This window comes from Hypanus sabinus, chromosome X1 (assembly GCF_030144855.1).
Source record: "Hypanus sabinus isolate sHypSab1 chromosome X1, sHypSab1.hap1, whole genome shotgun sequence".
NCBI classification, from domain to species: Eukaryota; Metazoa; Chordata; class Chondrichthyes; order Myliobatiformes; family Dasyatidae; genus Hypanus; species Hypanus sabinus.
Window position 1 is genome coordinate 40,225,188 of NC_082738.1, and position 23,682 is coordinate 40,248,869.

General features: G+C 43.5%; 1 protein-coding gene and 1 long non-coding RNA gene across 4 annotated transcripts in view; one reads left to right on the top strand and one right to left on the bottom strand.

The window, feature by feature from the left end:
* Positions 1-316: 316 nt before the first annotated feature.
* nr1d1 (nuclear receptor subfamily 1, group d, member 1) overlaps positions 317-23,682 on the bottom strand; it is a 29,771-nt gene continuing 6,405 nt past the window's right edge. For all 3 annotated transcript variants that reach the window (XM_059956447.1, XM_059956448.1, XM_059956445.1), the window contains exons 2-8: positions 18,923-19,207; positions 17,128-17,216; positions 14,879-15,023; positions 8,375-9,006; positions 6,035-6,220; positions 3,667-3,877; positions 317-1,795 (exon numbers count right to left, since the gene is read on the bottom strand). In XM_059956447.1, the coding sequence (XP_059812430.1) occupies positions 1,599-1,795; positions 3,667-3,877; positions 6,035-6,220; positions 8,375-9,006; positions 14,879-15,023; positions 17,128-17,216; positions 18,923-19,207 (1,745 nt within the window). In that variant the 3' untranslated portion in view covers positions 317-1,598. The remainder of the gene's footprint in view (positions 1,796-3,666; positions 3,878-6,034; positions 6,221-8,374; positions 9,007-14,878; positions 15,024-17,127; positions 17,217-18,922; positions 19,208-23,682) is intronic.
* Positions 16,040-23,370, top strand: LOC132384861 (uncharacterized). Its single transcript, XR_009509019.1, has 2 exons — positions 16,040-16,604; positions 22,112-23,370. It is a non-coding gene; the product is annotated as an uncharacterized LOC132384861 (long non-coding RNA).

Genomic DNA, 23,682 nt, shown 5'->3' on the forward strand with positions numbered 1-23,682 from the left:
GTAAAAATTATACCTCTCATACTGGCCATTTCTGCCCTGGGAAAAAAGGCACTGGCTCGACTTTGATCACAAGGTACCACCTGTCTGGATGGCATGCAGACTTTCTCCACTCTATCTCAGTAAATGTGACAATAATCAACTGATACCAGTTCTTTTGTCCACTGTACTCAAAACATTCCAGCTGATCAGTAACTCCAGTCTGTGGCACTATAGGATACTGTACTCCACCTTGAAATCAGAGTTCTTAAGCAACTCAAGCCCACCCTGCCGCAGTCCATTGCTCCAAAAAGTGTTCTGCCGACACCACACAAGAAGACACCAAACTTTGCTTTGTTGTTTAATTCAGTGCATTTGTTATTTTAATTTTTATAAATTGTTAATGGATTGATCTGGATTCACAAACACGTCAATAATTGAAGGACACAGACGGATGATAACTGTAGTTATCCAGAGCAGATCCTGCACTCAAGCAGCGGCCACCCAGGGTTATGTCTGACACAATATGCCTCCGTCCACCTCCTCTCCCATAGGTTCTCAGCTCTCCCCCAGTGAGCTTCCTCTATGCAGGACCCCAAAGAAAGGCAGTAAGTTTTCACAGGAAACCCCACACCCACACTGTCTTTCCAGCTAACACAAAGCCGCAGCTGTCCGCCCTGCTGTACTGCCACCGCCATTTCTTTCAACACACCCAACCCCCACCAACTCTGCTGACCCAGAGGTATTGCGGTCAATTGTAACACTATCTGAATCAGTGACTTTCTGCTCCATATAGCTCTCAGGGAGAGAGGGAGTGGCATCAATCAGGCTTAGAGAGTCTTCAACAGGGATATTAAAATACGACTAAATCACAAAGACGCAGCAATTCACTCACAAAATTCCGGGGGTTTGAAAGTGAGCTTCCAAGACAGACATGGAAACTGGAATTTTTTTTTCTGATCATTCAGTTCATTGTTTTCTACAAAATGCTTCGAGTTGTCAGCTGTTCTATGGACACAGTCGCAGGACAGTCAATGAAATGTGAATTGCGTCAAACAAAATGATGCACGGGCAAGATGGGCCTCGGTCACTCTGCCTCAGACTGCAGCCCTACACGGGAGTTGCTCAGTCTTCTGCAGGACTGGGATCTGAAGTTTGCCCTTTTAATGTTTTGTGAGGGCGCGCTGTCCACGAGGATTCTGCAGTGCTAGGCCTGGCTACAGGTTCGTCCACCTACCTCGATTTGAACCAGATGCGGTGGGGGGGGGGGGGGTGTGAGGGAGTAGGGGAAAACTGGATCAGAAAGGGAACCCCCAGCCTGCTCACTCCAGGGCACACAGATCTCCAGATGACTTTTATTCATTACTCAAACCAAGTATTTAACCTTATACCTATTTCTACCATCAAGCTCATGTATGCAGAAATATTAGAGGTCCCAAAGGGTGCTTTTAAATATATTGATTTGTAGAACATTCCTTATAAGAATATATTACACTCCCTTGACAGCTGAAATATACACATATTTACAGCATGTTTTGCAATATGTCATCTGAATGTTCATTGAAATAAAATAAAAATTGCTTTTAAAATGTAGCAGAGGCAGGGAGGTGATTGGCAGGAGCTCAGGGATCTATCCGAAAGGCCAGTAGCTTCTCAGAGTGCATGTTGTTCAACGTGCGGAGGTCCGGCAGCTTCAGGAGCAGCTTGGTGAAGCGCGAGGCCTCGCTGGGTTGGTTTTTCATGATCAACGCTCTGAGCACTCGGATCAGTGTCTCCTGGAGCTGCTCCACTGAGTCTACATTTTCGATTCCGGAGCGATCTGGAAGTGGAGGGAGGGAAGGAGGGAGAGACCACAGGTCAATAAAGTCAACCCAAACAACCTCCAAAAGCAGTTGTTTTGAAGAATAGTTACACTGGCTCTATACTAAAGCTCACTCCTGTCTTTAACTGGGACTTGGTGGGCTTGTGCATGAACCCTACAGACAAGTCCTCCCCTCCCCTGTTAGCAGCTGATGATTCACCAATATCTCCAGACAGCTGTCGACAAACCAAGTGTTAAATCGCTAAATTATGGAGTGCACGTAACAAAGCTCGTGTTTTTGATACTCTACGGGTTCAGGTGCACGCCAGATGTCAAGGAATTCCCCGTCCATATGTGTCTATTGTTGGAAATGGTGAGTCCCCAAACACGTGTACAGGGCTTGCCTGGAAAACCGTAGGTGCAGCGCAGCCAAGGCTTTTAACAACTGCCCACTTAAGGCCACGTCCAGGAGGAATCGCTTCTATCAGGGGTCATGGATCGTTGTAATTCTCTATCCCAGGAGGCTTCACTGGAAACAGTCAATGCCCCTAGGGTCACGACAGTAGTGCAGCGCTTCGTGTGTTGCTTTAATGTGCCCGCGACACGGGCCCAACTCCCACCACTATCTGCAAAGAGATTGTATGCTCTCCCCATGAGCATGTTGGCTCCCTCTGAGTGCTCAGATTTCCTCCCACTTTCCAAGATGCACAGGGCAGGGTCATTAAGTTGTGGGTATGCTACTTGCATCATCGGACTGTGCTGGTTGTTGATGCGATGACGTATTTCACTGTATTGTATATTTCAATGTACATGTGACAAATAAGGCTAATCTCCCTTTTATCTAATCCCTCGTTAATCTAATCACTACCGAGGGATCTTTGGAGGCAGCAGAGTCAAAGATTATGGGGGTCAGGTGGGGAAGTGGAGGTCAGATCAACCTGTATGTTGTTGGAGGGGAATGCAGGCTCTTGGTGACTCCTGAATCCGTGGCATCTGCAACTGGGCAATTGAGCTGCACATGCTACTGACTCCTGAAGCCGATGAGCCGACCTTGGGTTATATTACCAGGCAAGCAAGCTGCCCAGAGCAGTGGATCAAATCTCGCTACAGTGGGTAGGGAATTTATGTTGCATTTATTAACATTGAAAGAGCAGCTACTATCAAAAACCTTAAGCATGAGGAATTCTGCAGATGCTGGAAATTCTTGAGCGACACACACAAAATGCACGAGGAGATCGGCAAGTCTGACATTTTGTGTGGGTTTGGTCGGTCTGCCTGGTTCATTACTGCATTTTCACCCAATCTGGCCAATGTGTGACTCCAGACCGAAGCGTTTAACTCTCACACAACTTTCAAAATGGCCGAGGAAACCACTGGGCAATTAGAGCCGGACAACAAAGCTCCCAGATCCCACAAATGGTTAAAAACTATTAAGTGTGACACAGTGGCAAAGATAATAGAGCTTCTGCCTCACAGTTCCATCTACCCAGGTTTAATCGTGACCTCTGTGGAGATTTCACCTTTGCCCTGTGATTGCATGGTTTCCCCAGGAGTTCCTGTTTCATCCCACATCCTAACAGGTAAGTTCGTCTGACCACTGTCAATTACTCCTAATATGTGGGTGACAGGTAGAGTCTACAGGTACTGGATGGAAAGAGAGGAGAATAAAATGGGTCTGTATAAATGGGTGTTCGACGGTGGACAGTCTCCTGGGCTAAAGATTCACAGTATGAAAAAATCACAGCTGAGGAACCTAGGGTGCTTTACAATTTATTTGGGTGTCTACACTCTAAGCATAACAAGAATGGTCTGGAATCACAAGCAAGAGGAGTTGGAGAGCAAACTCCAATCCCTCCTTCTGCCATTCTACCACCCAACTGAGCCCTTACCTGCTGAGACCAGCACCACAGCTGTGAACAGGCCCAGCTCCTCCTCGCTGAGGTGCAGGGAGCTCAGCTTCTCACTGAAGTCAAACATGGAGTTCAGCAGGTCTCCCATTCCCATCCCCCGCAGCTCTTCAATGGAGTAGGTGGTCCCGCTGATGAAAGTTACTGTCTGCTCCTTCACGTTGAACAGGGACGCGAATCGCACCATCAGCACCTGTCACACAGGAACCCAAAGTCATCAGCTGTAAATTCTTTTCAGCAGGTGGGGGCCTTCCCTGCCCTTGGTGAGAACGCTACCAGGGCACATCATCTCACAGTTTGAGTTAACCAGAAAATCCCTGGTTCAAGACGGGAACACAAAAATCCAGCCTGACACTGCATTACAATGCTAACCACAAGAGATTCTGCAGATGCTGGAAATTCAGAGCAACGCACACAAAATGCTGGAGGACCTCAGTAGGCCAGGAACAAGGAATGAAAAGACCCTTCGTCAGGACTGGAAAGGAAGAGGAAAGAAGGCTGAATAAGAAGGTAAGGGGAAAGGAAAGAGTACAAACTGACAGATGATAGGTGAAGCCAGGTGAGGGGGAAGGTGCGATGAAGTGAGAAGTTGGGAGGTGATTGGTGGAAAAGGTAAAGGGCTGAAGAAGAAAGAATCTGATAGGAGAGGAGAGTGAACAATGGGAGAAAGGAAAGAGAAGGAGGTGATGGGCAGGTGAGGAGAAGAGAAGAGTCAGAATCCATCATTTTGTGTATGCATTGTGTAGGAGATGCCACATTTTGTATGAACCCCACTTGGCCCCTCAGAAGGACTTAAAAAACAGAATGAATCCATGACACCACTTCAAAGAGCGGGTGGGGGGGGGGGGTTCTCCTCAGAGTATTGGCCAATATTCACCTCTCAATTCACACTAGTACAAAGGGTTGTAGTCACTTGGTGTTTTCTCAATAGGATCTTGGTTGCTGGTTCTGTTTGATAATTGGCTGCTGGGTTTCCATGTGATGATGACTGTGAGGTACTTTGGTGGGGTATATCAAAGGTGCTTCAACAATGAAAATCTGATTTTTGAGATGCCTTGTGTTTCTTGTTTGAGGAACTGCCTCTGACACCAAGGTAAGTTCTTTACTTTTAAGTTTTCCTTTGAATCATTAGTGCCATTCCTTACCACCCTCTCTCTCTCTCTCAATCTCACCATCTGCTGTTTCATACTGGTCAGGGTTGACAGGAAGCAGTATCCTGGCCTTCCATTTAACACTGTTACCCTCCTTCCTATGAGCCCACCAAACTTAGGTGGAAGGGTTAATTGTTAGTGCCCTCTCCACTGCGTTCCAGTCCATGTATTGTAATGTTGCCTGTCAACAGCAGCTACAAATACGAAGCAGACTCAGCTGTCAATCTCATCCTACAGAGCTCTGTTTTGTCCTGTGTTTACCACAGATGAGCACAGGCAGTGCAGAGTCAGAAAAAAACCCAAAACCTACAGAGGGTTGAATACCACTTCAAACAAAAAAAAAGATTTAAATTAAAAGTTTACCTCACGGGATTGAAGCGTTTAAAATTTGGAAGAGTACAAGCCAGAATGGTTTATTTGCCTCAGTAGAGAGGTCTGTAACTCAGAACAATTGAATGTGGGTGAGGAAAAGGAATTCCACTCAACTTGTAATCAGATTCCTGAACCTGGTGCCCAAGTAGATAGTGGCAGAAAATATTCAACACATATTCAAGAGGAACCTGAAAAACAACTTGAAGAGACGTAATGGACCAAGATATGGGACATGAACTTACTCAAGTAATTGGCTCATGCCATGATGCCATGAAGCCATTCCTGTCTGTGCGCTGTTAAATTTTAAACACCTCAAACCCTTGAGGGGAAATTTATATTTAAAGAGATTTTTTTGTTTGAAGTGCTATTCAACCCTCTGTAGGTTTTGGATGTTATTTCAGTTTGCTCTGCCTGTGCTTGTCTGTGGTAAACACAGGGCAATTTGTTGGACATGATTGACAGCTGCATCGGCATCTTATCTGTAGCTGCTATGGACAGCAACACTTACAATACGTGAACTAAGAATACAGGGGAGAGGGTATTAACCACTCCTAATTTGGTATCCTATTGTTCCATAATCTTGTATAATTCCATTGATTCCGAGAGGGCAGTGGGAGTGGCCTTTAAAAACCTCATACCACTAAAATTCATCCCACAGACTAAGTGTAACCAAATTTGCCTTGCTATGTGGGTTAAATAATGTTCACTTTATGCCTGGTTTAAAATTAATCTTAACTTTACTCAGAGAGACAGGCAAACTCTACTCTGAGTTTGACATGGATAGATAACTTCTTACATTCATACCAAAGTTAGATCCCGTTACTCACCTCAAAGGTGCCAGCTTTCAGCAGGGTGACCTGGTCGTGCTGGGATAGGTCCTTGAATCCAGGAATAAGTTTTGCAAACTCTACTACTTCTCTGACTGCTGGTGTGAAGCTCAGGGAAAAATCCTCCCAAATTTGCTGCACTGACCTGCTGCCATCTACGTGTGGCTGTGTGTTTATCGGGCAAGCCTGCAGAGGAAAAGAGAGGCAAGTGTGATGATGTACCACTGCCCAAACAATGAACGTGACCGACAAACACCTACTCTACTCTGTGGTAACGAAAGGAGGTGAGCTTACTGCAAAATAACCATAATGACTTAATTCAATTTGTCTCCTCTGTGCTGTGTGTCTTTTCAGTTGGCTGGTCGATAACACACAAACAATAGGGACTGTCCTTTGGAAAACATGGAAGTAAAGCCCATTCCAACAAACATCCCTCTCAAAAGACAAGTGATATCATTCAAATACCTTTACTATCTCCCTACCATAGGCTTTTCGTCTCACATTAATACCAAAATTATGCTAACTGCCTGGATTATACGGCAGGTCTTATGAAAAAGATTGAGTAAATTAGTGCTCTACTCTTTGAAGCAAAGAAAGATGACAATTGACTTGATAGAGAAGCATAGACTGGGTGGACAGCCAGTATCTTTATCCCAGGGTGGAAATGTTAGAGGCCATAATTTTAAGGAGATGGAGGAAAGTATAGGGGGATGTCAGATGTTTTTGTTATCAAAGGTAATTCTATTTTTTTCAAGCACACAAAAAGAGGCAGGTACATGGAACGCATTGCCAGTCTGATGGTAGAGACAGATACGTTAGGGACATTTAAGAGATTCTTAGATAGGCACATGATGATAGAAAGATGGAGGACTATGTGGGAGGAATGTATTAGATTGATTTTCATGTAAGGTACAAGGCTGGCATCATGGGCCAAAGGGCCTGTACTGTGCTGTACAGTTCTGTGTTCTAATTGTGCTCCAACTCTAAAATATTCCATCAATTTTAATGGATTAATTACAAAATGCACTAAATAATCTGAAATCCAAAATAATTGCTCAATTTAAATTCTTTTCTTTTAACATTCCCACTTCAGGAAGGTCAGTATTTTACCTGACAAATCAGCTTGTAAGAAGGCAATAGTAATTTGTTCCTTGTGGCAACAGCATGGAATTATGTTTTCCAAAGACTCAGTATTTCTCTGCAGTTAGGACCAACTGACTATGTGGACAGGGTAAAATAACGTTTTATTAACCAGAACCTCTGATACCATATAACATAATCACCCTTTCATATTCATCCAATGAATACAAGTTTTGATTCTGGGTGAGACTAGAACTAGAGGTCATGGGTTAAAGGGTGAAAAGTGAACTGTTTAAGGGGACCTGAAGGGGAACTTCTTCACTCAGAGGGAGGTGAGAGTGTGGTTTGAGCTGCCAGTGGGAGTGGTGGATGCGAGTTCGATTTCAACACCAGAGAAATTTGGACGGGTACATGGTTGGGACGGTTATGTGGGGGCTATGGTCTAGATAGAGTAATAGTTCTGCACAGACTAGATGGGCTAAAGGGCCTGTTTCTGTGCTATATTGTTCTATGACTATTTATTTGAAATGATGTAACAAAGATCATCTCCATAAGAGGAATGAAAAAAAAGTGACAACTGGTAAACATAAATGCTTTGCTTTGTAAAGCAGGGCTGCTTGTGGGCAATTAACTCGATCAGGGAGGAGCAAAATGGGATTCAGAGTCAAAAATTAGACTTCATGAAATATTTCCAGAAAGGATGAGAGGTACTCTTGCGACAACATTTACTTCTTAAATATGAAGCAGTGCAAACGTGATACTTAGGTTATTTTTAGCAAGGAAATGGAAATAAAAAATAGATTTTCATTGCATAAGTTTTCCTTTAAAAGAGGCACTAAACTGTAAAGCGACCTCACTGAAGTGGACAAGAGCAGTTGGACTACAGGAAAACCATGAGTTTTCAGAGGAAAGGATTAAAAAACATGAGGTGATGCTGATCTCTGAAACGGTGGATGGATTTGTTAATGAATTATCACTGTCCTGTTGAAGTGCTGTTTCAAGTCTGACAGCACTCTCTGTTCTAGATCTACGTATAATCAAAAATAATAATAATAATCTCCAACAGTTATTCAAAATATAGATTTCAATGTACAGTCACTGCATCTCCATGGGGATATTAATTTTACTTGATTTCTGTTTTGTTAGCATTTTATGAGGAGGGTCATTTACTTTCTGCAAACACGTTTAGTGTGCCCCTTGCCGAGTAAAAATCAATATCAATGTTTTGTGACATGGGCAATTCAATGGCCATAAACTTACCAGGACAACACTGTTCTGTCCTTTCCATGGGCAGGGCCGTCCCTTGCCAGTCTCCATCTCACCACTGGCACTGATCAAATTTCTATTATGTAATTTGTGTCCATTGGACTGATTCTGGTAATGTCCATTAATGTGGCCATTGGGGAAGGAAGAAGGGTAACACACATTCTTCAGTCCACTGCCACTGCTTTTGTGGAAAACGTTGTTCTCCTGATGATAGATGGTGTTCACGCCATTGACGTGGTACCCATTTAAGCAGCAGTTAGCGTTATGGTTCATCATCTCGGTGTTGTGCTGGCAGGTTGCTGTTGGCTGCTTTAATTTGTCATGGGCATAGGTGAAGGTCTCTTTGTGAGCCCGGGAAATGGAGTAGATGACTTCCTCCATGGAGGCCTCCGTGCTGGAACAGTACAACTGTGGCTGGGAATGGAGGCAGGGCGACGTGCGCTCCTGCTGCATTGTCTGCATGGGGATGGCCAGTGGCGGCTGAATCTGCCAGCTCTGCTGCTGGGGCTGGAGTTCATTCTGCAGCTCCCCACCCAGCTGGTTGTTGACCATGTTATTCATGACACTCTGCATCTCTGCCAACATACGCTGCTTCTCCCGCTTCGGAATGCGCCCGAAACGCACGGCTGCAAGGAAAATAAGAGGAGTTTGGTTATTCAGCTGCTATCTTCACTGTTTAAACAATCGCACTTGGCACCTCTGAAGCTCAAATTTAATCCAGAATTGTGGAGAACGAAGTGTTTCCCCAGTCCACCACGTGGAACATTAGCTATCATCTCAAGGTGAACTACTCTGCTTTAAAGGGGTGGCACAGTGGCATAGTTGGTAGAGGCGCCGCCTCACAGCGCCAGAAACCCAGGTTCAATTCTGACCCCGGCTTTCCTCTGGGTGAACCAGTTTACTCCCACATCCCAAACACGTGCAGGCTGGTAGGTTTGTTATCGTGAGATATAGGAACAGAATCAAACCATTCCACTGGAAGGGTCTGTAACCATGCTGTATGTCTGACTAAGTCCAAAAAAAAGAGGAGAGAATCCCTAAGGGTGCAGGAGACAACAAAGTGCATGGAAGTGGCTGTTGCTGTTGAAGTTAAATTAACAAAATAAATAGTTTGGTTGTTCTCTCGACAGAGATAGCAATCCCCACGGTCTGTGGCGAGAAAGAGAGCAAGTCAAAAAGTAAAGAGAACTCCAAACAATGAAATGATACAAAATCTCAGCAACTGAGGGCAGTATTCACTTGTCTGCATTAGGGACGTACGGGTAAAAGAGAAAAACTTGTCTTGGACTAACTGTAACTGTGAAGTGATTTGAAAATTGATGTCATGCAGAAGATGGTGTCTCATGAATCCATTCTGCAGGCTAAAGGAGCAAAAATCTCTCTCCAGAAAATAAAGAATGGAGAACGGCATTTTAAGAAACAAAAGTAAGCAGATAATCAATTGTTACTGTCTTTCAGCTCTGCTAACCGCAACTACATTGAATTTTACTGTGGGTATGGTGCTTACTGAAAGTGGATTATTCAAATAAAGGGGCTGGTATGAAAGCACAGTGGTTAGCATAATGCTATTACAATGCCAGCAATCCTGTTTCAATCCTGCTGCTGGCTGGAAGGAGTTTGTATGTTCTCCCTGTGACCCCATGGGCCTCCTCTGGTTTCCTCCCACTGTCCAAAAAATGTATGGCTTAGTAAGTTAATTGGACACAAAGGTGTACTTGGGCTGTGCTGGTTCATTGAGCCAAAAGGGCCTATAACTGTGCTGTATCTAAATAATAATTCCGACGACCCAATCAGCAGCAAGAGCAGGCCACAGCGATGAAGTTTCTCGCAGATCAACAATGCTTGTTTAAAAGTACAGAAGGGACAAACTGAGTGGACATTGTTGGGAGTAGGCCGGTGGTGAGAGTAAGCGTGTCAGGCTTTGCTTCTGGGTAAGCTTCTGTTAAGTTTCCTTTTTAACCTCCCTCTTACTGTACCTAGTGTAGTAAATAGCTGTTGTGTGTTCTTCATGCCAGTTGTTGGAGTTTACATCTGAGTGAAGTGCATTCCGCTGCAGCTCCTTGAAGACTGTGTTGGAGATCTTGGAGCAGCAGCTGGATGACCTTTGGCTTGTACGAGAGAGTGAGGAGATAATAGATCAGAGTTACAGGGAAGTAGTCGTCCCAAAGTCGCAGGAGACGGGTAGCTGGGTGACTGTCATGGGAAGGAATGGGACTGTGAATAGGCAGTTAGAGCAGAGCACCCCTGTGGCCATTCCCCTCAATAATAAATATACCATTTTGGATATTGTTGTGGAGATGACCTCCTGGGGACTGCCACGGAGACCGAGTTACTGGCACTGAGCATGGGTCTGTGGTGCAGAAGGGAAGGAGGGAGAAGAGGGGAGTGGTAGTGATAGAGGACTCAATAGTCAGGGGAACAGACAGGAGATTCTGTGGATGTGAACGGGACACCCAAATGGTATGTTGCCTCCGAGGTGCCGGGGTCAGGGACATCCCAAGTTGTGTCCGTTACATCTTGCACAGAGAGGGAGAGCAGTCAGATGTCATGGTATATACTGGTACCAATGACAAAAGAAGGAAAAGCAAAAGAGGTCCTGAGAAGAGAATTTAGAGAGCTAGGTAGAAAGCTGAGAAGCAGGACCTCCCAGGTAGTAACTTCTGGATTGCTGCCTGTGTCACGTGCCAGTGAGGGTAGAAACAGGATGATTTGGCAGATAAATGTGTGGCTGAGAGGCTGGTGCAGGGGGCAGGGCTTCAGGTTCTTGGATCATTGAGATCTCTTCTGGGGGAAGGTATGACCTGTTCAAAAGTGACAGGTTGCACTTGAATCCAAGGGGAACCAATATTCTCACGGGCAGGTTTGTTAGAGCTGTTGGGGAGGGTTTAAACTAATTTGGCGGGGGGGGGGGGGCGGTGGGAACCGGAGTGAAGGGACTCAGGATAGGACAGATGGTGAAAAAGCAAAGATAGTGAGCAGTCAGACTGTCAGGAAGGGCAGGCAGATGATAGGACATATTGCAGCCAGCAGGGTGAGTATCAGTGCATTAGGGATGCAGAATCAAAAAGGGCAGCAAATAAAGTACTCAAAATGTTCTATCTCAATGCACGGAGTATAAAAAATAAGGTGGCTGATCTTGTTGCACTATTACAGATTGTCAGGTATGATGTTGTGGCCATCACTGAACCGTGGCTGAAGGATGGTTGTAGCTGTGAACTGAATTTCCAAGGTTACACGTTATATCGGAGGGATAGGAGAGTAGAGAGGGGGTGGTGTGGCTCCGCTGGTGAAAGATGGCATCAAATCAGTAGAAAGATATGACATAGGATCGGAACATGTTGAATCCTTGCGCAAGGGTAAAAGAACCCTGATGGCAGTTATATACAGGCCTCCCAACAGTAGCTGGGATGTGGACTACAGATTACAACAGGAAACAGAAAAGACATTTCAAAAAGGCAATGTTATGGTAGTCATGGCAGATTTCAACATGCGGGTCGATCGGGGAAAATCAGGTTGGTAATGGATCTCAAAAGAGTGAGTTTGTTGAATGCCTAAGAGATGGCTGTTTAGAGCAGTTTGTCATTGATCCTACTAGGGGATCAGCTCTACTGGATTGGGTGTCCATGTGCTGCAGGTGATTGGGGAGCTTAAGGTAAAAGAACCTTTAGGAACCAGTGATCACAATATGATTGAGTTCAACTTGAAATTTGATAGAGGGGAAGTAAAGTCTGATTAAAGTAGCAGTATTTCAGTGGAGTAAGGGAAATTACAGTGGGATGAGAGAGGAGTTGGCCAAAGTAAATTGGAAGTAGATGTTGGCAGGGATGACAGCAGAGCAGCAAAGGTGTGAATTTTTGGGGAAAATGAGGAAGGTGCAGGATAGATGTATTCCAAATACAAAGAAATACTCAAATGGCAAAATAGTACAACCATAGCTAACAGGGGAAGTCAAAACTAATGTAAAAGTACAAGAGAGGGCATACAACAAAGCAAAAATTAATGGGAAGACAGAGAATTGGGAAGCTTTAAAAACCCTACAGGGAGCAACTACGAGAATCATTAGGAGGGAGAAGATGAAATATGAAAGCAAGCTAGCAAACAATATCAAAGTGGATAGTAAAAGCATTTTCAAGTATGTTAAAAATAAAAGAGACACGAGTAGATAAAGGACCATGGGAAAATGAGTCAGGAGAAATAACAATGGGGGACAAGGAGATGGCAGATGAAGTAAATGAGTATTTTGCATCAGTCTTCACTGTGGAAGACATTAGCAGTATGCCTGATGTTGTAGTGTGTGAAGGAAGAGAAGTGGGTGCAGTTACTGTTATAAGAGAGAAGGTGCTCAAAAAGCTGAAAGACCTAAAGATTCACAAGTCACCCGGACCAGAGGAACTGCACCATGGGGTTCTGAACGAGGTAGCATTAGAGATTGTAGCTGCATTAGAAATGAACTTTCAAAACTCATTGGACTCTGGCATGGTGCCAGAGGACTGGAAAATTGCAAATGTCACTCCACTCTTTAAGAAAGGAGGAAGGCTGCAGAAAGAAAATTATAAACCAGTTAGCTTGACCTCAGTGGTTGGGAAAATGTTGGAGTCAATTGTTAAGGATGAGGTTATGGAGTACTGGGAGACACAAGAAAACATCAGCATGGTTTCCTTCAGGGAAAATCTTGCCTGATGAACCTGTTGGAATTCTTTGAGATTATACATAGGATAGATAAAGGGGTTGTAGTGGATGTTGTATATTTGGACTTTCAGAAGGCCTTTGACAAGGTGCCACACATGAGGCTGCTTACCAAGTTAAGAGCCCATGGTATTACAGGAAAGTTACTAACATGGTTAGAGCATTGGCTGATTGGTAGGAGGCAGCAAGTGGGAATAAAAGGATCCTTGTCTGGTTAGCTGCCAGTGACTAGTGGTGTTCCGCAGGGGTCGGTGTTGGGACCACTTCTTTTTATGCTGTATATCAGTGATTTAGATGATGGAATAGATGGCTTTGTTGCCAGGTTTGCAAATGATACCAAGACTTGATGGAGGGGCAGGTAATGTTGAGGAAACAGGTAGGCTGCATAAGGACTTAAGACAGACTTGGAGAATGGGCAAGAGAGTGGCAAATGAAATACAATGTTGGAAAATGCATGATCATACACTTTGGTACTAGAAATATATGTGCAGGCTATTTTCTAAATGGGGAGAAAATACAAAGTTCTGAAATGCAAAGGGACTTGGGAGTCCTTGTGCAGAACACCCTGAAAGTTAACTTGCAGGTTGAGTCAGTGGAGAGTAAAGCAAATGCAATGTTAGCATTCATTTCAAGAGGTCTTGAATAAAAGAACAGGGATGTGATGCTGAGGCTTTATAAGGCACTGGTGAGGCCTCACCTTGAGTGTTGTGAACAGTTTTGGGCTCCTCACCTAAAAGATGTGCTGGCATTGGAGAGGGTTCAGAGGAGTTCACAAGGATGATTCTGGGTTATCATACAAGGAAGTTTGATAGCTCTGGGTCTGTACTCACTGGAATTTAGAAGGAGGAGGGGTTCTCATTTAAATCTTTTGAATGTTGAAAGGCCTAGACAGAGTAGATGTGGAAAGAATGTTTCCCATGCTGGGGGAGTCCAGGATAAGAGGGCACAGCCTCAGGACAGAGGGGAGCCCATTTAAAACAGAGATGTGGAGAAACCTCTTTAGCCAGAGGGTGGTGAATGTGTGGAATTTATTACCACAGGCAGCTGTGGAGGCCAAGTTGTTGGGTGTACTTAAGGCTGAGCTTAATCAGTTCTTGATTGGACATGTCATCAAAGGTTACGAGGAGAAAGCCAGGGAGTGGGGCTGAGGAAGTAAAAAAATGGATCAGCCATGATTGAATGGTGGAGCAGACTCAATGGGCTAAATGGCCTAATTCTGCTCCTATGTCCTATGGTTTAATAAAATAAAAATAATTAAAAGATAAAAACCATCTCTTATACATGAAAGGACCTTTCATAAAATCCAATGTGCTTTACTGACAATTAAGCTCTCTCTCTGTCTTAGTCGCTGTAGTTTGGTGAGAGAAAATTGTAACTTGACCACAGCAAAGTATAGATGCATCAAGCAGGAGTGAATCAATTGTTGGATGGATATAAATGCTCGCTGGAAAGCCAAACTAATTATACTGATGTTCTTCAAATGGTGCTACTGCATCATTCTCATGTGGGACAAAATAAGACCAGCACTATCCACCTTCTCTGAAAGACAGCAAGCCTGGCAAAGTGTCAGCTTTGGCTCCTGCAGCAAGGATCAAACCAACAGTGTTCTGATCCAGGCAAAGATCACCACCACTAAGCTATGGCTGACAAGGTGAGAGTTCCATCCATACTGCCATGAAGAGCTCAAGCAAGCAAGGTTTTGAATGGTATTGATATTTTCACTGCTTTACCTTTGGACTCCATAAAGTAAAACACAAAAGATCCAAACAGGAAACAGTATTTATTTATTGGAATAGTAATTGGAAAGCTCACCATCCCTGGACATGCCAACAGCAAGGCACTTCTTAAAGCGGCATTGCTGGCAGCGATTCCTGTTGATTCGCATGATGGTGCAATTCTCATTCTTGAGACACTTCTTATACTGGATGTTCTGCTGTATACTTCTCCGGAAGAAGCCCTAGAAGCCAGAAAGAACATGGACTGAGCATTACCAGCATCTTTGCTTTTAAGGATCAATTTCACTTAAGGGCTGACTTTATTTGCCGGTTACATGTACATGTATTAGGAATTTGCTGTGTCCTGTTGGCATGACATGCAACCAAAAAAAAAATGACCATATTCAACAATTCATAAACACAAGAGGTTTTGCAGGTGTTGGAAATCCAGAGTAACACGGACAAAATGCTGGAAAAACTCAGCAGGTCAGGCAGTAACATCTATGGAAATGAATAAACAGTTAACATTTCGGGCTGAAACCCTTCATCAGGACTCATCAACAAGAGTAAAGAATTATTTAAAAAAAGAGGTTAGAGGTTGAATTAAGGATATTGAATAAAATGTGTATAAATACCAGCATTTTTTACAATGTAAACACCGTTGTAAAAAATGGTCTAAAGTATTTACATAGCAGTGACTGAGGTAAAAGATGGGGGGGGGTGGGGGGGCCAGAAGCTATGGTATTGTACAAAAGTCTTAGGCACATATATAGCTAGTGTGCACAAGACTTTTGCACAGTACTGTAATAATTTTATGTATTGCACTGTACTGCTACCAAAAAAACAAATTTCATTACATATGTGAGTGATGACAAACCTGATTCTGATATGGGTCTCTATTGTGGACTGAGAGTGGGAAGGGGGCAGGGAGAGGAGAATCATGGTTGGGAAAGGGGGAAGGGAGAGGGAAGGAAGCAGGAAGCACCAGAGAGACATTCTGTAATGATCAATAAACCAAATGTTTGGAATCAAATTACCTTGCCTGGTGTCTCAGGTCTGGGTGTGTCTGCAGTTGATTAGATTAACTATCCGGGGGATGAAACTTTTAAGATGGCTTGAAGTTTTTTTGTTTTAATAACCCTATAGCACTTTCCAGAAGGGAGTTTATGAAAAAGGCAGTTTGCAGAGTGGATAGTGTCTGCAATGATTTTTCCTGCTGCTTTTTTTTGTTCTGGACACATACTGCACAAGTCTAGGCTTCCAAACTACTTTCTTTCTGTTTCCTTTAATGGGTACTATTTGAATAAATAAGTTGACTAATATTCTACTCACTTAGAACTGACAGTGTAAACATTAACATGGGGTTAGTGGCACCATTACCTTTACCCTAGTTTGTGTTTGAATATATACTGCAAAAGCATTAAGTCCCCCTTCCACATCCAGTCAGCCAAAACCCCACGAGCAATAGTTCATTGCATTGCAAATAAGTCCATAGTCTTGGTCTTAGAAACCGTGGCACTGATAACACTGTCCTCCCCCAGTGGAGGTTCGATAAATCAGGAAAAAGTAGGAAACTCATCTGGCTCGGTTGCATTTCACGTGATAGATGGTCAGAGTGCAGGCACACATTGCACAGGAGTCACTCAGCCTTTGCAATCCTGCTGGATCACAACTCAGCCGATGTATACTTGTGCTTAATTAATGCTTCCTTGTGGGTTGCTGCTTATGTGCCTGTGATGCCATTGCAAGTAAGTTTTTCCATCACACTTGTGTGTATGACAACATGGATGACTTTGAATTCCTCCTGCCCTACAACATCCAAGGTATCTGAAGTTCTCTAATTCAAGTTAAGCTCTGGTATTTCATTCCCCTAAACCTCTCTGTCTCTCACCCTCTCTTCACTATGTCTCTCAATGTTTTCAACATTCTCAGCTTCATATTTCTAAATGGGCCATGAACCTCTGAATGACACCGCATAATTTGCTTGATTTTTTATATTTCATATTGTAACTTTTTATGTTTTATACTGTACTGCTGCTGCAAAACAACAAATTTCACAAACTATGTCAGTGATAGTCAACCTGATTTTCATTCTGACGACATGCCTTAAAACCTCTCTCTTTGGCCAAGCTATCAGTTAGCTGTACAGTATTTCCTTATTAGGTTAAGTGTCGATTTTCTGTTTAGGAATGCTACTTTGGAGAGCTCTGGGTCTTTTTTGCTATGTTAAAGATGCTACATAAATAGTTGCTGCTGCTGTTATTGTGTGTGTGCATATCCCAAGAGACACGCCTGTACAAATACATGCATTCACGTTAACTGTAGATGCAAATGGGAATAACTAACCTTACAACCTTCACAGGCGTGAACTCCATAGTGAAACCCAGAGGCTACATCCCCACACACTTTGCACAGCAGAATCATTCCACTGATCTCTGGAGGAAAGAGAAACAAAGGGCATTGATTAACAGGAACTTCAAAAGTGACCACAGCATTCTATACAGTGATCTTTTCAGAACTACAAATGGTTGGTACAATTGATGCTGTCTTTCAGGCAAAGCCAACTGATGATAAAGGATGTAGTAAAGATGGGGTAGATTTTTGAATTCCTGCACTGAGTTTGCACGTGCACTTCATACGTTGGTTTGGAAACCTGATTCCAATAAAGTCACTGCAGGATACTATGCAGCTACTGCTGTCCTAGCACATACAGCCAGGAATTGCCACCCCATACAAATATGTTTGCATTATTTATTTGTATGTTGTGTTATGTGTATCAACTCATATTAATGAAGTACTGGACCAGGTAGCAGAGTAGCATAATGGCCAGCGTAACACTTTACAGGGGTGATGATCAGGGTTCAATTCCCGCCACCGTCTGTAGGATGTTTATACATTCTCCCTGTGACCACGTGGGTTTCCTCTGGGTGCTCCGGTTTCCTCCCACATTCTAAAGGCGTATGAGTTAGTGAGGGTCAGTAAGCTGTGATGGCACTGGAAACAAATCCACACTTGCAGGCTGTCCCCAGCCCGTTCTCAGACACTGTTAGTCATTGATGCAAACGACACATCTCACTGTACGCTTTGATGTATGCAACAGATAAAGCTAATTTTAATCATCTCTCTTGTAATGTTAGCAAATTTCCCTATTGCTAGCAGATAACTTTCCAAATTACCCAGGTAGGAAACTATCACCTTCATTGTTTCACAGCTGAAGAAGAGCTCCAGAATGATGTGAGTCTCTCTGAATGGCTCTTGTTAAGTTGAAGGAGGAAGGGAATTCTGTGTCCCACACCTGGACTATCCTGTCCTGCAGACAGTATCTATCCAATAAGCTATTTTCTGATCCAAAATCTACATGAAGAAATTTGGAAACTATTGATCTCCAAAACAAGAGGCATGGGGCGACCCATAGAGGTGGTGCTCAACATTCAAACTGGGCTTCTGTGTATACACTGTGAAACACAGAACAGAGTTTGCTGACATTTTTAGGGAACGAACATGCCAGTTTTCCCCAATGCTGGATTCCACATGCACTCCCCAGAGGCCAAGGAAATCACTTGCACTAATCAGATCTGGTGCAGGAACTGGAACCCTAGTGACTGCAACAGAGTTCGTAAGGCACACATTTAGAAGGAAAAGGGGAGGGTTATGGTTTAAAGATTACTTTGTTTTATTTATTTGTTTTATTTTTGCACTTCTACATGCTTTTAGTAAAATTATAAATCTGATTCGGAGGTAATCATTCCGAGAGGGACACCTGGTCGGTGCTATCTGACCATCTGTTTGCAAATAAGGAAATCAGTTATTCAGTTCCCCCCTTTGATGAATTAAGTTTATTCTTTACTACTTGAATGTTAGACTTTCATTCACACAATGCATTGTGTTAGAACTTTACAAGTCTGGGAAGAGACAGAATAAACTAATGGAGAAGGAAATTAAAGCACAGCTAAAGAGTTATTTTTTAGAAGGGTTAAAGAATGGAGTAGAAATTGGAAGAGCATCAACATGAAGAGCACAATGAATAAGGTAACAGGTTTCCAAACGAAGTATTAATTCCTAAATACTGCCTGCCCTTAGCGACAGTGAGTTTTTACTGAGGAAACAAGAGGCCATTTCTATGAAATTCTGAATTACTCACTAGTGATCCCAGAGTTGATTTTGGTGGTGGAGATGGCGCTGCCATCGTCAGTGGAAAGCTTCATGTTGTTGAAGGATCCGGTGCTTGAACAATCATCCCCAGATCCCGAGGAGCTGCTTCGGTAGTGTTTGCTGTCCTGGGAGCTGGAGCTGGAGCCGTTTGGAGAAGGAGGCAATGGGGAACATGACTGGGACACCGACTGGAAACTACTGTTGGAGTTGTCGCTGTAGAGCAGGACTGGGCTAGAAGAAGAACTGTTTGGCCCAATATAGGTGATCACACCACCTGCAATGTGAGCACAGCAAGGGCAGAATTTACAAGAGAGTTTAGAGTTACTGTAAAACATCTTCCCCATGTTACTTCCCACCTCTCTTGGAGGCTTTGATAATCAGAAAACATCATCCTCCATTTTAAAATTCACTTAGCTTTTTATCTTCTCCCTGTGACTTTTAGGTCAATAGTGCAAGAAAAAGCAACACACCTTTTCAGATCTTATTTATTCCAATCAGATTATAACATGTTATAATTTCCAATTACATTTACAAGAGGAACAAATATTACATTAGGTTCAACGGTTCAATTTAATGTCAGAGAAATGTATACAATATACATCCTGAAATGCTTTTTCTTCACAAACATCCACAAAAGCAGAGGAGTGTCCCCAAAGAATGAATGACCGTTAAAATGTTAGAACCCGAAAGCCCCCCCGCTCCCCCTTCCACACACAAGCAGCAGGCCAGCAATGGTCCTCCCCCACTTACTTAGGAAAAAAAAGAGTATCAGGACCCTCCCCCCACCAAGCAATAGCAAAGCCCCCAAGAGAAACCATGATCTGCAGTACAACAAAGACTAATTGTTCACCCGACAATTCGACATACCTCAGGCTCTCTCTCCCTGATAAAGGGGCAGAGAGGTGTCACTCAGCGAGAGGGAAGACATAAGCAAAACAACTCGCTGATTTACAGTTTTAAAGTCTGAGCCATTGCTTTCGTGTCTTCCCCTCCCCAAGTTCTCCAACTCGAGAATTTGCAACAAATTCTTCCCCCTTCCCCCCACAGAGGCAGAGACAGACAGGGAGATTCGCCGAGTACAGAGCCTCCAACAGCTGATCCGCTGCTCCCGATGATCCGTTTTCTCCCACAATGCTTCTGTCGGCGGCACTGGCATAGAATCAGCCCATCCACAGGGCCGCAGAGCCTTGGAACCTCAAAAGCTCGCTTGTCTTCTAGCCTTGTCTTCGCTTGTGTCCTTGGGATTTTGAAAAGTGACCGGTTGTGAGCCCCAGGGAGCAGGTCCCACCACCGCAAGGTGATGCAAGTATCAAGTGATGTTTTGATAAATAAATATCAAATTCAACCAATTTTATTGGAGGAGCACAGTGTACAAGCTTGCCCCTCCACTTTCCTTTTCAGTCCCTTTAAAAATAATCAAAGTTTGACTTGCAGGTGACTTTTACAGAAGGGACTTGGTGGTTGGGGGGGGGGTGGAATTTACAGTGTTGTTCCTTTGGCTCTCTAGTCTACTACCAGAAAACCCAAGAGCAGAATTAGGCCATTCAGCCCATCAAGTCTCCTTGACATTCCATCAGGGCTGATTTATTTTCTCTTTCAACCCCATTTTACTGCCTTCTCCCAGTAACCGTTAATGTCCTTACTAATCAAGAACTTATTAACCTCTGCTTTAAAAACATACCCAATGACCTGGCTACATTACAGAAACAAAAGCTTCCACCAGATTTTATGTTCTGGCCACCAATTGAGGGAAGTATCAGGTTTGTTTATGACAGCCCTGGTGAGTGAACTGTTTTACAACTTCCTCTAAAGGCTCAAATTTAATGCCCCTACAGATTGGATCATAAGAATCCATGAGTCGGAACTGGCTATTCAAATGTAATGTCACTAAAACTCCCTAGTTCCCAGGATGGATGCGCGTCTAGGAGACTAATGGGGAAGCAGCTATCTGACATTACAGTGTAAGAGGAATAAACAATCTTTAATTCACCTGATATCTGATCTTCAGGTAACATAATACGTAAAAGATGCATTTCCATGCAGACCAAATGGGCATCACTTGTAGAATTAAAGGCCACCCTCTCATCCCAAGCAGCGCCAGGAAAAGAGAGAGAAAATAAATTTTGGTGACAAAAAAATCCACAACAAAAGAGATTCTGCAGATGCTGGAGATCCAGAATAACACACACGTTGGAGGGGTCCTGATGAAGGGTCTCGGCCCAAAACATCGACTCTTCCTCTCCATAGACATTGCCTGACCTGCTGAGCTCCCCCAGTACTTTGTGTGTGTAAGTATTCAAATCCACAACAGTATACTTCCTCTCTGAAAGGATGTGCCAGGGACACCAAATCTCACTACAGGAATGCAGACGCAGAACAAGATGTTCAAGTACACTCCCCCAAATGTATAATGGCAATCAAATTGCCTAGGTCATCCGGTTTACTCGTTTTACCTCTTAGTCAATTTACATTAAAAGTATTTAAATAGTGTCAAGTAATACTTGTGTTATGTAAAACATTCCATCACTACAGGTCATTCCAAAGTGCTTCAAAGCCAAAATACTTCAGTAACTATAACTATTGTTGTAATGTAGGAAACAATGCAACCTACATATACAACAAACCAATCAGCCTGTTGAGTTCACATTGGCTCCCAGCACAGCAATCCCATTGGTCCCATTTGTCCTCCTCTTATTTCCCTATACCGTACAAATTGTTGTCATTTCTCTCTGCGCCTTGTTTCTTTAGCATTTTTGTCTGTTTTTCGCTAGCTCATGGATGGAAAGCATGCGAGGAGCCGGCTGGATTTGAACCTGGGACCACTCGTCTCAAAGTCTGGTGCTGAAGCCGCTACACCACCAGCCGGCCCTACACCATCAACTGTAGATAAATGGCAAAAGATTGAAAATGGAGTTGATGAGCATTTAAGGTCCCATTAACAGCAATATAATAATAACCAGATGGTCTGTTATGCTAATATTAAAGGAGAGGTACATATTGTCCACAACACTACATAACTCTACTGCACCTCCTCAAAAAGGCATTGTTGAAGCTTTTAGCTTAAAAACTTGTCCCAGTGAGGGCAGCTCTGTCACATGATGCAACACTAACACGTCAACCTGGGAGTCAGTGGACTTGTTAATATGGAGCTTAAACCCACCCCTTTCTGATTCCACAGCAGGGATACCACAAGCTGAAATGCCATTGGAATACTGGTTATGATTGCCTGAGCTGCACATTTCGCTGTTAACGTCCTGCCTGAATTGTAAAACAACACAGTGTCAACTCAAATGAGCTGCAGATACCAGAAGCATGAAAAACAAAAACAGGAAAGGCTGCCGTTAGTCACCAGGTCAAAGGAGCATCTGTGGAGAACCAGAAGTCAACCAGCTGACTTTTTAAAAACTGATCAACTTGTTTATCTGTATTTGCTGCCTGATCTGCCTACTGTTCTAAACTGCTCTTTTGATGCCAGTGGGTATTTTTTTAGTGCCCCCTCCATGTGCTTTTGTGGAATTTTGCCAAGTTTGGGTTCCAATTGCATCATTCCAGCCTGAATCAGAACTTTGTACGTCAGACACCCTGTGGCTGAGCTGGAATTTTATTATGTTTGGCTGTGCCAAGGCTGGAATTGCATGTTTAGGGTTTCATCTTTGAGACCGTTGCCAACTGCTTGAGGCCCACGGCACAAAACAAAAAGTGCAGTAAAGCTTTATAGGACTCATCATAAACCTGGATTTGGTCGCTGACTTACACTTCCAGCCTATTGGCCTATTGTTACCTCTCGAATGAAAGAGTTAATGTAGGAGGACTGTTTGATGGCTCTGGGCCTGTACTAGCTGGAGTTTGGAAGAATGGGGGGGGGGGGGGAGGGATCTCATTGAAACCTATCAAATATTAAAAGGCCTAAAAAGAGTGGATGTGGAGAGGATGTTTCCTATGATGAGAAAATCTAGGACCGGGGACGCAGCCACAGAATAGAAGGACATCCCTTTAGAACAGAGATAAGGAGTAATTTATTCATCCAGGGTGGCAGATCTGTGGAATTCATTGGCACAGACAGCTGTGGAGGTTATGGGGAGAAGGCAGAAGAATGGGGTTGAGAGGGATAATAAATCAGCCATGATGGAATGGGTGAGCAGATTCAATGGGCTGAATAGCCTAATCCTGCTCCTATGTCTTATGATATTATGGACTCAAATATAGGAAAGATCCTCTGGTCCAACAGTACTGAACCAGATATGTCTGTTCCTACTCCCCATATGCTTAAGTCTGCAGTCTCATTTCACCTATAAGTGGGTCAAATAACTTGAACCATCCTGCACAAACCTAACCACTGTCTCAGTATAGTAACACCATGACCACTTTGGATTACAAAAGGCTTTGATATTTTTCCATTCTAATTGTGTAAACATTGGGTATAAAATTTATGTTTAATTTGTCTTTCTTGTGACTTCTGTTTACCTGATGCTATGTGCCTGCTACAAGTGCATTTTTTCATTGTGCCTGTGCAAAAATGAACCTGTACAGATAAAGGTAAATTCAACTTTGACCTTCCAGTGTGATTATTCACACAATTGGCCATCAACCCACAAAATCTGACAGGCATCTACGCCCACCTCCTTACAGGAGTCTGTAGGAGTTTGTACATTCTCCCCGTGATCATGTGGGTTTCCTCCGGGTGCTGTGGTTTCCTCCCATAGTCCAAAGGTTAGAATCAGTAAGTTGTGGGCATGCAATGTTGGTGCC